Source organism: Artemia franciscana, unplaced genomic scaffold (assembly GCF_032884065.1).
Source record: "Artemia franciscana unplaced genomic scaffold, ASM3288406v1 PGA_scaffold_67, whole genome shotgun sequence".
NCBI classification, from domain to species: Eukaryota; Metazoa; Arthropoda; class Branchiopoda; order Anostraca; family Artemiidae; genus Artemia; species Artemia franciscana.
In genome coordinates, this window is record NW_027062705.1 from 1,110,777 (window position 1) to 1,124,475 (window position 13,699).

The following is a 13,699-nucleotide window of genomic DNA, read 5'->3' on the forward strand; positions in this document are numbered from 1 at the left end:
CTCCCCTCCCGGTCAAGTTCCCTCAAGACAGTTCTATCGTCGCTGAAAATCTCCTCCCTGTATATTTTTTTGCAGCCTGAAAGAATATTCTTAGCATAATGTCATTTGAAAATTACTCTCAATCACTCCAGAAATACCCCTTCCGTAGAAATATATTTTCTGGAAATCAAATAGTCCGGGATAATTCCCCCTAACATCTCCACATGCAAAACTGAGTTGACAAAGATAATGTAAGACAATTAACAAGAACGTTGTATAGGAATTCTGTCAAATGTCCCCGGTGAAAAATTTTCCCTAGAAAACTCATTCCCCCATGTAAATTTGATTTCCCAAGGAAGGCTTTCCCAATGGAAATCCAAACTAAGCCCCCCCTGAAAAATGTTTGTATATTTACCGGTAACAAATACTATATATATGTGAACAATGGGTAAATTTGATAACTTAGAGGCGTATCCCCATGGACAGTTATGGGTCATTTTACCCCAAAGACAAGTTATTTGATCTTTCAACTATACTGAACAAAATGTTTATCTCAAAATTTTAATCAGGTAACTTTGGGTAATAAATTGGCGAGGAAGGGGGGCCAGAGGTGCTCTAATTTTTGGCACTTTCAATTTCCGCTCGAATCTTCCCTCTTGGTCTTCTAGTACCTATATCACAAAACGATCAACCCTGGGGAGTAAAAAAAAAAATGTAAAAAAATTACACAATCATCCGTGATCTGTCTTCAGGTAAAAAACAGAAAAATTCTACATTTTTGTATAGGTCTATAGGAGTTTCCTTTACTTAGATTATGATGATGATTTGAGTGTTCTAGATGAAAAGGTTGGCAAAACGAATGAATCTTGGAGTATTTGAGAATTAATGGTATACGAATAGGTCAGAAATTTGAGGGTTGAAGGTAAAGAGAGGATAATAGGTAGCGAGACGAGGAATAATCTTTCAGTTATGACCATGGTCAAGTATGGTTCTGAAACAATGGTGCTTCAGAAGGTGGAGGAGAATCTATTGGCACTACTCTTATTACCATTAAGGTATTATATATATCATTTGTCAGTTAGTGGCTTGACACTGCGTACTAACTCATAACCGTTGATCTTCTCAATAACTGTATTGAGTGGCCTGGAGGATGAAATCAATAACAACTCCACTTTTCTAGCACCAGCATAACTAAATCTATTTAGTGAAATTGGGCCAATTCATTGGATGACGAAATTGATTTTTAGTAAAAAAAAATCGATAGTAATTTCAGTATTAGTAAATGGCCTAACTGATCCATTGAAAAAACTTCTCTTTTCTTGGGCCATAATACCAAAGTCTATTAGGAAAAATGGATTCTATATCAAGGCGGAGGAGGATTTGTTAGATGTTTTCCACAGGAATTGTCATCATAATATTTTGGGTACCCGTCTGACTGATCAAACTTCAAACAATTAGCCGCACAAAGAATGTGGTTCTATCCTACGTTTATTTTAAAATCAGAGAAAGATTGAGATCATTAGGAAATATTTCGTGCCTGAGAGATGGCAGATTAACAGAGAATGTTCTTTTTGGCAAAATAAATAAAAAGACAAGGTTTTTGGTAAATGTTTACTTTCGTTCCAAGTGCTGAAAAGTGCATATTTCTTTAATAAACCTATTTTTTTAGTTTTATCACTCTTTGTTGAATAATCATAGAATACAGACCTCGCCCCGATGCCCGTGGGGCTCATGGACTGATACGCTTTGCTCTATAGGTAATGTTACCTTTAAGCAAGCCCACTCTATGCATTTTTAGTTTGCCCCATGGAGGAAGAGGGTAAACCAGAAATGAATGTGCTTCTCTAATAATGACAAGGAAGCAATATGTGATCTTCAGAATCCTGCTATATGCAGTAATATGCACTTTAGAGCACTTGGAACGAAAGTAAACATTTACCAGTTTTTTTTTTGTTTTTTAACTGAAAGTAAGGAGCGACATTAAAACTTAAAACAAACAGAAATTAATCCGTATATGAAAGGGCTTTTCCGTCCTCAACACCCCACTCTTTAAGCTAAAGTTTGACTCTTTCTCTCGACTCTACTTTTTTAAACAGTAAAAAACTTTAGCGTAAAGAGCGGGGCGTTGAGGACGCAACAGCTCCTTTCATATACGGAGGAATTTCTGTTCGTTTTAAGTTTTAATGTCACTCCTTACTTTCAGTTAAAAATTTTTTTATTTATTTAATTTCTAAACGTTTTTGAATTAACGCATATTTTGATTTTGGCTCTCCGTACATGAATAACTGAAACGAAATTTGCATATTATTTCGTTTTCTTTGGCTAAATGGCTTTCTCTTCTTTTTGATCGGACGATTTCAAGAAAAAAGAGGTGGGGGAGGAGGCCTAGTTGCCCTCCAATCTTTTCCAAATGAAAAGCAGGTTGTCCCCAAATGTGTTGGGAAGCATTTGTAAGAAAGGATTTAAAGAAATTTGGAATTTATTTGGAGGGTCTAAGAGGAAATATTTTTTTTTATTTTGGGATAGAGGAGGAACAAACCTAGCTGTGCTGACCTCAGGTGACTTGGCACTGCAGTGAGTTGTCAGTACTAGTAGTAAATATATGACGAGAAAGCAAATTTAGTCAGATGACCTTGTAACTAGTGTTTTGAAATACAAAATTCATTCATTTTATAAAACGAGATACCCAACCCTCTCCAGTAAATCCCAATGTATTGTATCAGGATTCTGACATTTTGCTCAGAAGCATCGTAGGGTAAAACAAGTTTGCTTTCTGGGGCAAAATCATCCAAACAGCTCCAGGGATAATGACCATAAAATATGTAAGTTTTCCATTGTTTACGGAAAGCTTTTAGTGCAATTTGTTTTGTTTTTTTTTATCCCAAGTTTTACTGATATAAATAAAGGGTGATGTCGAAACTTAAAACTTGCAAGCGAAAAAAGTTCCAAACATACTGGTTCATAATTTTTCTCTATATTTGAAGAATTTGGAAAAACTAGAGCGTTACTGAAAACAGCAAACCAATGCAATAAAACAGGATTAGGATAAAAAAAAAACCTTAATTAGCTTGCAAAAAATAAAAATCTAGTTTATAAGCTCTCAATAGCTGTTTTCTGGCAAAAAAATCAATAAATTTAGTTACACAAATTTAAATATCTGAAAAACTCAAGGAAACTTAGTTTTCATTAAAACACCATTTTGAAAGATTTCTAAAAAAAAAAAATATATAAGTCTGGGAAATATGACGAGCCAATTTCTTTAAAATAATTTTACCAAGTATATTGCACAAACTGCAAAGCAGCAATTTAAAGTTTATTTATAGTTCCAACTGTTTACTGCTCAGTCTCAAGTCAGTGGGAACAAAAAGGAGATTTTTCAAAATAAGGAAAAAGGAGAAAAGGAAACATTTTTACAGAAGACAACTTTCAAGCATGTTGAGGGGCAAGCTGTTAATCTCGCCTTGGCCAAGCACCTTACAAAACTAATCTTGGATTTAGAAGTCGAACTGTTACCTTACAATCTGAAATTTTTATATAAAGAAACATTCAAAAATATTTATAATATATACATGCATAAAAAAGTTCAAAACAGCTAAGATTGCTCGCTTAGCTTTAAGATTGATTTCCATACTTCTGACGCTAAATTTTCTAAGTATTCATCGGTTCTTGAATCAATCCTGAACTCACGACCAGATCTACCAAATAATCTGGTTCTGAGCCAATTTAAGATGTTACGAACAATATTTATCCTTTTAAACATTGTCAACCATCCCAAGCTCATAGGAATGAGAACTGCAAGTATACCAGATAGGACTGCTACAGCTATAATAAGCCCTGTTATGGCTCCTTTTTCTCCAAGATGGGGCATGGACGGGACAATATATCCCTCAAAACCGGACTGCATTGAATATCCAGCTGGGTCACTGTAAGTGTAACCTACTGGGTCGGGTAGCTCTGAAACAAAGATTGAAATTTTATTTCAAAGTTTGTAAGTTTCTTTTCTTTTTAATTTTGGGCATTTAGCCTACATTAGTATTTGCTATTATTTACGATTCGCGATTCTACTAACCGGAATTTTGTGGGTTTGGAATGGAAATTAAGCTCTCTAAAACAACCCAAAAATTAACAATCGTAAATAGACTAACGTTAACACGAAATACTACGACTATGAACAACTCACCGCAGCACCAGTTTGCGCGAAGCCAACATAGCTACGCATCCTCCTCCTCCATCCCGATCTATTCAAAGCCTCCCACTTTAAACCCTCCCGGAAAGTTCCCATTTCTTGTAAATTTTTCAATGCGAAATCTTCCTACTCCAATCGGGGACAACTTGCTTTTCGTTGGGCCGTAGACAGAGTATGAAACACAAATTGTTCACAGGAACATTAAAGTTAATTCTAGGAAAGATTTTAGAAAGTAAAATTTTTGTTTTGGGAAATTTTCGTGGAACTTCCAAAAAGTCAAGGTTAGTAGAAATACTGATTGCGACACTCAGTGAGCATCGGTAGCTCTATTCAACAACGGATAAGCTTGAAAGGAATATAAAAAAAATGTGTAACACTTATAATTGTAAAAAGTCCGAACAATTATAGAATATTACTGTAGCGTATGGTGAAAATTATCAAACAGTTCGTGGTAACGAACTGTAGTAAGGAGCGACCCGGCTCAATAGTAACCAAAACTCTAAAAAATGGAATTTTGATACCAATAGCTACATCAAAAGAATCGCATTTTAATGCTGGTTTTAAATATATAAGTTTCATCAAGTTTAGTCTTACCCATCAAAAGTTACGAGCCTGAGAAAATTTGCGTTATTTTAGAAAATAGGGGGAAACGCCCCCTAAAAGTCATAGAAACTTAACGAAAATCACACCATCTGATTCAGCGTATCAGAGAACCCTACTGTAGAAGTTTCGAGCTCCTATCTACAAAAATGTGGAATTTTGCATTTTTTGCCAGAAGGCAGATCACGGATGCGTGTTTATTGGTTTTTTTGTTTTTTTGTTTTTTTTTTCTTTTCCCCAGGGGTGATCGTATCGACCCAGTTGTCCTAGAATGCTGCAAGAGGGCTCATTCTAACGGAAATGAAAAGTTCTAGTGCCCTTTTTAAGTGACCAAAAAAATTGGAGGGCACCTAGGCCCCCTCCCACGCTAATTATTTTCCCAAAGTCAACGGATCAAAATTCTGAGATAGCCATTTTATTCAGCGGAGTCAAAAAACCTTATAACTATGTCTTTGGGGACGACTTACTCCCCCACAGTCCCCGTGGGAGGGGCAACAAGTTACAAACTTTGACCTGTGCTTACATATAGTAATGGTTATTGGGAAGTATACAGGCGTTTTCAGGAGGATTTTTTTGGTTTGGGGGAGGGGTTGAGAAGAGGGGGATATGCTGGGGGAACTTTCCTTCGAGAATTTGTAATGGGAGAAGAAAATTTCCATGAAGGGAGAGCAGGATTTACTAGCATTATTAAAAAAAACAATTAAAAAATAAAAGTGAAAAAGCTTTTTCAGCTGGAAGTAAGGAACAGCAATAAAACTTAAAACAAACAGAAATTATTACCCATATGAGGGGCTCACCTCCTTCTAATACCTCGCTCTTTACGCTAAAGTATTTTCGGTAATTTCAACTACTTATTCTACGGCTTTTGTGATTCAGGGGGTCATTCTTAATGAATTGGGATAAAATTTAAGCTTTCGTGTAAAGAGCGAGGTACTGACGATGGGGCGAATCCCCTCATATATGTAATAAAAACATGAGAATACAAAAGTTCTTTACGTAAGCTAATTTATAAGTTACGTAAATCTTTTACCAATAAAAAGATTCGTAAAAAATTAAAAGTTCTAGTTGCCTTTTTAATTAACCAAAAAATCGGGGGGCAACTAGGCTTCGTCCCCCGCTCTTTTTTTCTCAAAATCATTCGATCAAAATTATGAGAAAGCCATTGAGCCAAAAAAAAAATATGCAAATTTCGTTTTGATCATTCCTCTGCGGAGAGCCAAAATCAAAACATGCATTGATTCAAAAACGTTCAGAAATTAAATAAAAAAAACAAGTTTTTTCAACTGAAAGTAAGGAGTGACATCAAAACTTAAAACGCACAGAAATTACTTCGTATATGAAAGAGGCTGCTTCCTCATCAACGCTTCGCTCTTTACGCTAAAGTTTTTTACTGTTTTAGAAAGAAGAATTGAGAGAAAGAGTCAAACTTTAGCGTAAAGAGCGGGGCGTTGATGAGGAAGCAGCCTCTTTCATATACGAAGTAATTTCTGTGCGTTTTAAGTTTTGATGTCACTCCTTACTTTCAGTTGAAAAAACTTGTTTTTTTTATTTAATAATTTAAAGGAATGGCTTGGATACGCCAACGAAAAAGGTGAGAAATTTTACGTCCAAAAAACTGACGTTTTGAACTTGAAATAGTAACCGCATATTTGCTATATTTGTTACAAAAACTGACCACCGGTTCATTGAAGCAAATATATTAGTGAAAATGAATAGCAAATGAAAATTTTGTTAATATAAATAGATTTACGATTAACTGGCCTTCAATATCCTTTAATTTTCAATGAGCACTTACCGCATACAACAATCCCAATCTAGTATCTAATTAATCTTCTCAACTGACTAAATATATCAGGGAAAGTTAACTTTTATTTCTCGCTAAAATTGTTTCTGTAATAACAGATGAACTATACTACCACTCATGTTCAGTTTGAACCTTAACACAGATAAATTATTCCAAATGAGGACATGTAAGAGACTAAATAACCTTTCCACAGTGATTGGAAGGACCTCTCAAGGAAATTAGGAAGATTCAAACTTAAATAAAATTCCTTTTCAGGATAGGAAGCCCGCTCTCCCTTATTAAAAAAAAACTCCCTTATCCAAAAAAGTCCCTCTGACCTTTCAACCTCCTCTAACAAGTGACGAGCAGCAATGTAATGTGCTATAAACGTTAGTATTACTGTGTTTATATCTTACATAATGGCATTTCATTTTATCGGGACTGTGTAAAGAAACGAATGCTAAGAACGAATGTGCTAAGAAACGAATATGCTAAGAATGTGCTAAGGAAACGAATGTGCTAAGAAACGAATGTGCTAAGAATGTGCTAAAGAAACGAATGTGCTAAGAAACAAATGTGCTAAGAATGTGCTAAAGAAACGAATGTGCTAAGAAACGAATGTGCTAAGAATGTGCTAAAGAAACGAATGTGCTAAGAAACGAATGTGCTAAGAATGTGCTAAAGAAACGAATGTGCTAAGAAACGAATGTGCTAAGAATGTGCTAAAGAAACGAATGTGCTAAGAATGTGCTAAAGAAACGAATGTGCTAAGAAACGAATGTGCTAAAGAAACGAATGTGCTAAGAATGTGCTAAAGAAACGAATGTGCTAAGAAACGAATGTGCTAAGAATGTGCTAAAGAAACGAATGTGCTAAGAAACGAATGTGCTAAGAATGTGCTAAAGAAACGAATGTGCTAAGAAACGAATGTGCTAAGAATGTGCTAAAGAAACGAATGTGCTAAGAAACGAATGTGCTAAGAATGTGCTAAAGAAACGAATGTGCTAAGAAACGAATGTGCTAAGAATGTGCTAAAGAAACGAATATGCTAACAAACGAATGTGCTAAGAATGTGCTAAAGAAACGAATGTGCTAAGAATGTGCTAAAGAAACGAATGTGCTAAAGAAACGAATGTGCTAAGAAACGAATGTGGCAGCATCTCGTGCCAAAACCCAAGAGGCTAATTACAAAGCTTTTTATTGCTTTAAGCCCATTAGCTCTCTCGAAAGCAATTTGACTCTATTCGGTCTAAAATCTTTTTTCTGTTGATCAAAATGGCAGAGATCAACATTTCGCTCTGCCTAGGTCTGGGACGATCAATAATGATCAACGGTCAATGTTGATCAATAATGATCAACCGACATGCTATATCAAAATTTTAAAACGATATATTTTGGCCCTGTTAGAGCCAAAAATTTAGATTTGGGTACAAAATGACAGAAAAGCACTTTCGCGGAACATTATTTCTTTTGGTGCTTAAAATTAGAACTATAGCTTTAAATTTTATTTGGAATGTGTACTCTTTAAATATATTATGACCACTTTGTTGGTATTATCACTCTGAAAGAAATCAAAACAAATACTTGAATATTAATATACGCTAATTTTAGGGGTCTTTACACCTCTTTCTTACGAAAATTCTCCCAGGCTCATAACTGCTTACAGGCTATTTTAAAATTCCTTAATTAGATATAAATAATTATCGTAAAATTGACATAAGTTATTGTTTTGGAATGTTTTTTTTACCATTTTTTTTTTTTTTTGGTTTTCAGTTGCTATAGCCAAGATACGAGCCGCTCTATACTTACAGTTTATTACCACGAGCTGTTTGTTTTCTGAAAATATTGTTGGATTATTTTATTAGCTGATATTAAAAGTTGATTTATGAGTTAAAACATAAAACATTAAAATAATTTCATATTAGCGTAGGTGTTAGCTATTTTGTAATTTTTTGAAGAATTGGTTGGTTAAACAAAAACAAAAATACGAGAACGTTGCAACTTACCATTAAATATTTGTGTTGCCAAAGTATGTGTGCCAAACTATAGCACGCAGTACATTAAAAAATTATCGATTTTTTTTTTTTATTTGAACAATATTTTACATAGAACTTATACATAGCCAATGTTAAATCATCAAAATAATTTCCAGCAAATTTACCAATATAGTTGAATTCATAAATTGAATTTCCTGTAAAATTGTTTATTAAAAAGACTTTTATTAAATCATTACCTACCAACATCGATACCTCCACCACCCTTTCTTTCTTCTGCTCTTGCTGTTTCTAACCCAGGAGTTCCTGAAACATAATCTTTTATAATGCTCCACATTTTTGAGAGTGGGTTTTCCTCTTCAGGAGAGTATGTGGTATCATCCGATGACACAAGCCCAAAACCTTGTTTAAACTGCTCAGGAGTATATGGAACAAAGGGCTGGGACTGACTTGTTCGAGGTTGTGCTTGAAGAGTTTGGATAAGCTGCTGATTATCATTTTCGGGGTAGTAGAGCGGTTCCTCCCTTAAAGATGCTGCATTCAATAGACAGGGTCGCAAAGTGAACGCAAGAAGGAAGCCGATCATCTGTAAATACAATTTTGACAAATAAGTATTTCAATTCAAAAAGAACTTAAAAAAACAGATGAGTTGCAACACAAATAATGTGGCCTAAAAGCATGAAGTTGAAATTGCACTGCTCCAGGTCCTTTATCATGTTTTCTTAAAGAAGAGGCAAGAGTTCAGTATCTTTTAGTATCTTTGCTGTTCAATTGTTGGTTGACAGGCAACCCCGTGATTCGGTACAAAACATCTACAAGCAAATAAGGATACTGCCAGTTTCAGGAGTATGAGAGCTATATACACTTTTGTTCGTCAGTGTCAATAACGTGAAATAGGCTATACTACGCCAAATAAAAATTTTCAGGAGATGTAGATACAGTCTGACATATAAGTTTGTTTTATGGTAGTGCAAAGCTCATTGAACAATTTGATTTGCTTTATAAGAGGATCTTTTGTTTTGGATCAATCGCATAATATTTTCAATAGGTATAGCAACGCTGTTCCTAAAAACAAGAGCTAAGAGCACATATGGCACTTGTGACGAGGCGAGAAGAGCTAAGAGCCAAGAGATCATATGGTATGAGCTCTAACAAAATTCTATGAATCAATAGATTGATTTAAAAAGGAAAATAAGAGGCTTAATGCCGGTCAGGATTTAAAAAAAGAGCTCTGAGTCACGATTTCCTTCTAAATATCAAAATTCATTAAGATCCGATCACCCACTCGTAAGTTATAAATACCTAATTTTTTCAAATTTTTCCTCTCCCTTTAGCCCCAGATGCTCGAATCTGGGAAAACGACTTTATCAAGTCAAATTTTGCAGCTCCCTGACACGCCTACCAATTTTAATCGTCCTAGCACGCCCAGAAGCACAAAACTCGCCAAATCACTGAACCCCTCCCCCCAACTCCCCCAAAGAGAGCAAATCCAGTACGATTCTCTCAATCACGTATCAAGGACATTTGTTTATTCTATCCACCAAGCTTCATCCCGATTCCTCCACTCCAAGTGTTTTTCCAAGATTTCCCCCTCCAGCTCCCCCCAATGTCAAAAGATCTGGTTGGGATTTGAAATAAGAGCTCAGAGACATGAATTCCTTCTAAAAATCAAATCAAACAGTTCGTGGTAACGAACTGTAGTAAGGAGCGACCCGGCTCAATAGTAGCCAAAACTCTAAAAAACGGAATTTTGATACCAATAGTTACATAAAACAAATCGCATTTTAATGCTGATTTTAAATATATAAGTTTCATCAAGTTTAATCTAACCCATCAAAAGTTACGAGCCTGAGAAAATATGCCCTATTTTAGAAAATAGGGTGAAACACCCCCTAAAAGTCATAGAATCCTAATGAGAATCACACCATCAGATTCAGCGTATCAGAGAACCCCATGGAACAAGTTCCAAGATCCTATCTACAAAAATGTGGAATTTTGTATTTTTTGCCAGAAGACAAATCACGGAGGCGTGTTTATTTGTTTTTTTTTTTTTTTGTTTTTTTTTTTTCCCAGAGGTGATCGTATCGACCCAGAGGTCCTAAAATTTTGCGAGAGGGCTCATTCCAACGGAAATAAAAAGTTCTAGTGCCCTTTTTAAGTGACCAAAAAAATTGGAGGGCACCTAGGCCCCCTCCCACGCTCATTTTTTCCCAAAGTAGTCGGATCAAAATTCTGAGATAGCCATTTTATTCAGCATAGTCGAAAAACCTTATAACTATGTCTTTGAGGACGACTTACTCCCCCACAGTCCCCGTGGGAGGGGCTGCAAGTTGCACATTTTGACCAGTGTTATTGGGAAATGTAGAGACGTTTTCAGGGGGAATTTTTGGTTGGGAGGGGGGGGGATTGATAAGAGGGGGAGATTTGAGACTATGTGGGGGAGATTTGCCATGGATGAATTTGTCATGGGGGAAGAAGATTTCCATAAAGGGGGCGCAGCATTTTCTAGCATTATTTAAAAAAAAATGAGAAAATAAATATGAAAATTCTTTTTCAACTGGAAGTATGGAGTAGCATTAAAACTTAAAACGAACAGAAAATATTACGCATATAAGAGGTTCACCTCCTCCTAATACCCCACTCTTTACGCTAAAGGATTTTTAGTAATTTCAACTATTTATTCTACGGCCTTTGTGATTCAGGGGACACAATTTAAGCTTTAATGCAAAGAGTTATTGACGAGGTATTGACGAGTGGGCGAACCTTCTCATATACGTAATAAAAACATACGAACATAGAAATTTCTTACGTAAGCTAATTCGTAAGTTACGTATATCTTTTACTAATGAAAACATTCGTAAAAACTAAAAGTTCTAGTTGCCTTTTTAAGTATCCAAAAACTTGGAGAGCAACTGGGCCTCCTTCCCCTCCTTTTTTCGCAAAATCATTCGATCAAAACAACGAGAAAGCCATTTAGCCAAATAAATAAATATGCAAATTTCGCTTTAATTATTCATCTGCGGAGAGCCGAAATTAAAACATGGATTAACTAAAAAAAAACGTTCAGAACTTAAATAAAAAAAACAAATTTATTTAATTGAAAGTAAGGAGCGACATTAAAACTTAAAACGAACAGAAATTACCCCGTATATGAAAGGGGCTGCTCCTTCTTCAACGCCCTGCTCTTTAAGCTAAAGTTTTTACTATTTTAAAAAGTAGAGTTGAGAGAAAGAGTCGAACTTTAGTGCAAAGAGCAAGGCGTTGAAGAAGGAGCAGCCCCTTTCATATACGGGGTAATTTCTGTTCGTTTTAAGTTTTAATGTCGCTCCTTACTTTCAGTTAAAAAAACTTGTTTTTTTTTATTTAATTTCATTAAGATCCGATCATCTATTCGTAAGATAAAAATACCCCAATTTTCATGTTTTCCAAGAATTCCGGTTTCCCCCTCCAACTCCCCCCAATGTCACAGGGTCCGGTAGGAATTGAAAATTAGAACTTTAAAGCACAAGATCCTTCTAAATATCAAATTTCATTAAGATCTGGTCGCCCTTTCGTAAGTTACAAATACCTCAATTTTCAAAATTTTCTCCCCCCCCCCCGATTCCACCAAAGAGAGCAGATCCGGTCCGGTTATGTCAGTCACGTATCTTAGACAGGTTTCTATTCTTCCCATCCATTTTTATCCTGATCTCACCGCTTTAAGTATTTGCTAAGATTTCCGGTCCCCCCAACTGCCCCTCCCCCCGAATTACGCTTGATCCGGTTTAGATTTAAAATAAGAGATCTGAGTTCTGAGGTCCTTCTAAATATGAAGTTTCATGAAGATCCGATCATTCCTTCGTAAGTTTAAAATACGTCATTTTTTCTTATTTTTCAGAATTAGCCCCCCCCCCAATAGAGCGGATCCGTTCCAATTATTTAAATCACGTATGTAAGACTTCTGCTCTTATTTTTCCCACCAAGTTTCATCCCGATCCCTCCAATCTAAGTGTTTTCCATGATTTTAGGTTCCCCACCCCAAACTTCCCCAATGTCACCAGATTCGGTCAGGATTTAAAATAAGAGCTTTGAGACACGATATCCTTCTAAATATCAAATTTCATTCAGATCCGATCACCCGTTCGTAAGTTAAAAATACCTCATTTTTTCTAATTTTTCAGAATTAACCCCTCCCCCAACTACCCCAAAGAGAGCGGATCCGTTCCGGCTATGTCAATCAAGTATCTAGGACTTGTACTTACTTTCCCACCAAGTTTCATCCCGATCCCTCCACTCTAAGTGTTTTCCGAGTTTTAGGTTTCCCCCTCCCAACCCCCCCCCCCCAATGTCACCAGATCTGGTCGGGATTTAAAATAAGAACTCTAAGACACCATATCCTTATAAATATCAAATTTCATTGAGATCCGATCACCCGCTCGTAAGTTATAAATACCTCATTTTTTTAATTTTTCAGAATTACCCCCCCCCCCCAACCACCCCAAAGAGAGTTGGTCCGTTCCAGTTATGTCAATCATGAATCTGAATCAAGTTTCATCGCGATCCCTCCACTCTAAGTGTTTTCCAAGATTTTAGGTTTCCCCCTCCCATATCCCCCCCAATGTCACCAGATCGGGTCGGGATTAAAAATAACAGCTCTGAGACACGATATCCTTCCAAACATCAAATTTCATTAAGATCTGATCAACAGTTCGTAAGTTAAAAATACTTCAATTTTTCTATTTTTTCCCAATTAACCGGCCCTCCACTCCCCCCAGATGGTCAAATTGGGAAAACGACTATTTGTAATTTAAGCTGGTCCCGTCCCTGATACTCCTGCCAAATACCATCGTCCTTTCTTACCTGGAAGTGCCTAAAGTAGCAAAACCGGGACCGACAGACCGACAGAATTGGCGATTGCTATATGTCACTTGGTTAATACCAAGTCCCATAAAAAGTAAAAAGCCGAAATAATATGCCTCATACCCTCTTATAACTGGCACCCCGGTATCTAAATCAATCATTCAATCGATTTATTTAAAGAAAGAAAAAAATTACAGATCCTAATTCCCCTACAAAGGTTCTTTGGCCTGTGAGAGTGGGGGACCAAACATTGTATTAAATAAAAGCACTAATAATAGATAATATCACACCTCCATCAATTAAATTAAATTACAACAC

The 13,699-nt window shown here is 36.0% G+C and overlaps 1 protein-coding gene across 1 annotated transcript in view; it reads right to left on the minus strand.

Annotated features, from left to right (window-relative positions):
• The window catches only part of LOC136042120 (uncharacterized), a 67,449-nt gene that overhangs the window by 48,344 nt on the left and 5,406 nt on the right, over window positions 1-13,699 (minus strand). The window contains exon 2 of the mRNA XM_065727020.1: window positions 8,786-9,128. Coding sequence (XP_065583092.1) covers window positions 8,786-9,128 — 343 coding nt within the window. The remainder of the gene's footprint in view (window positions 1-8,785; window positions 9,129-13,699) is intronic.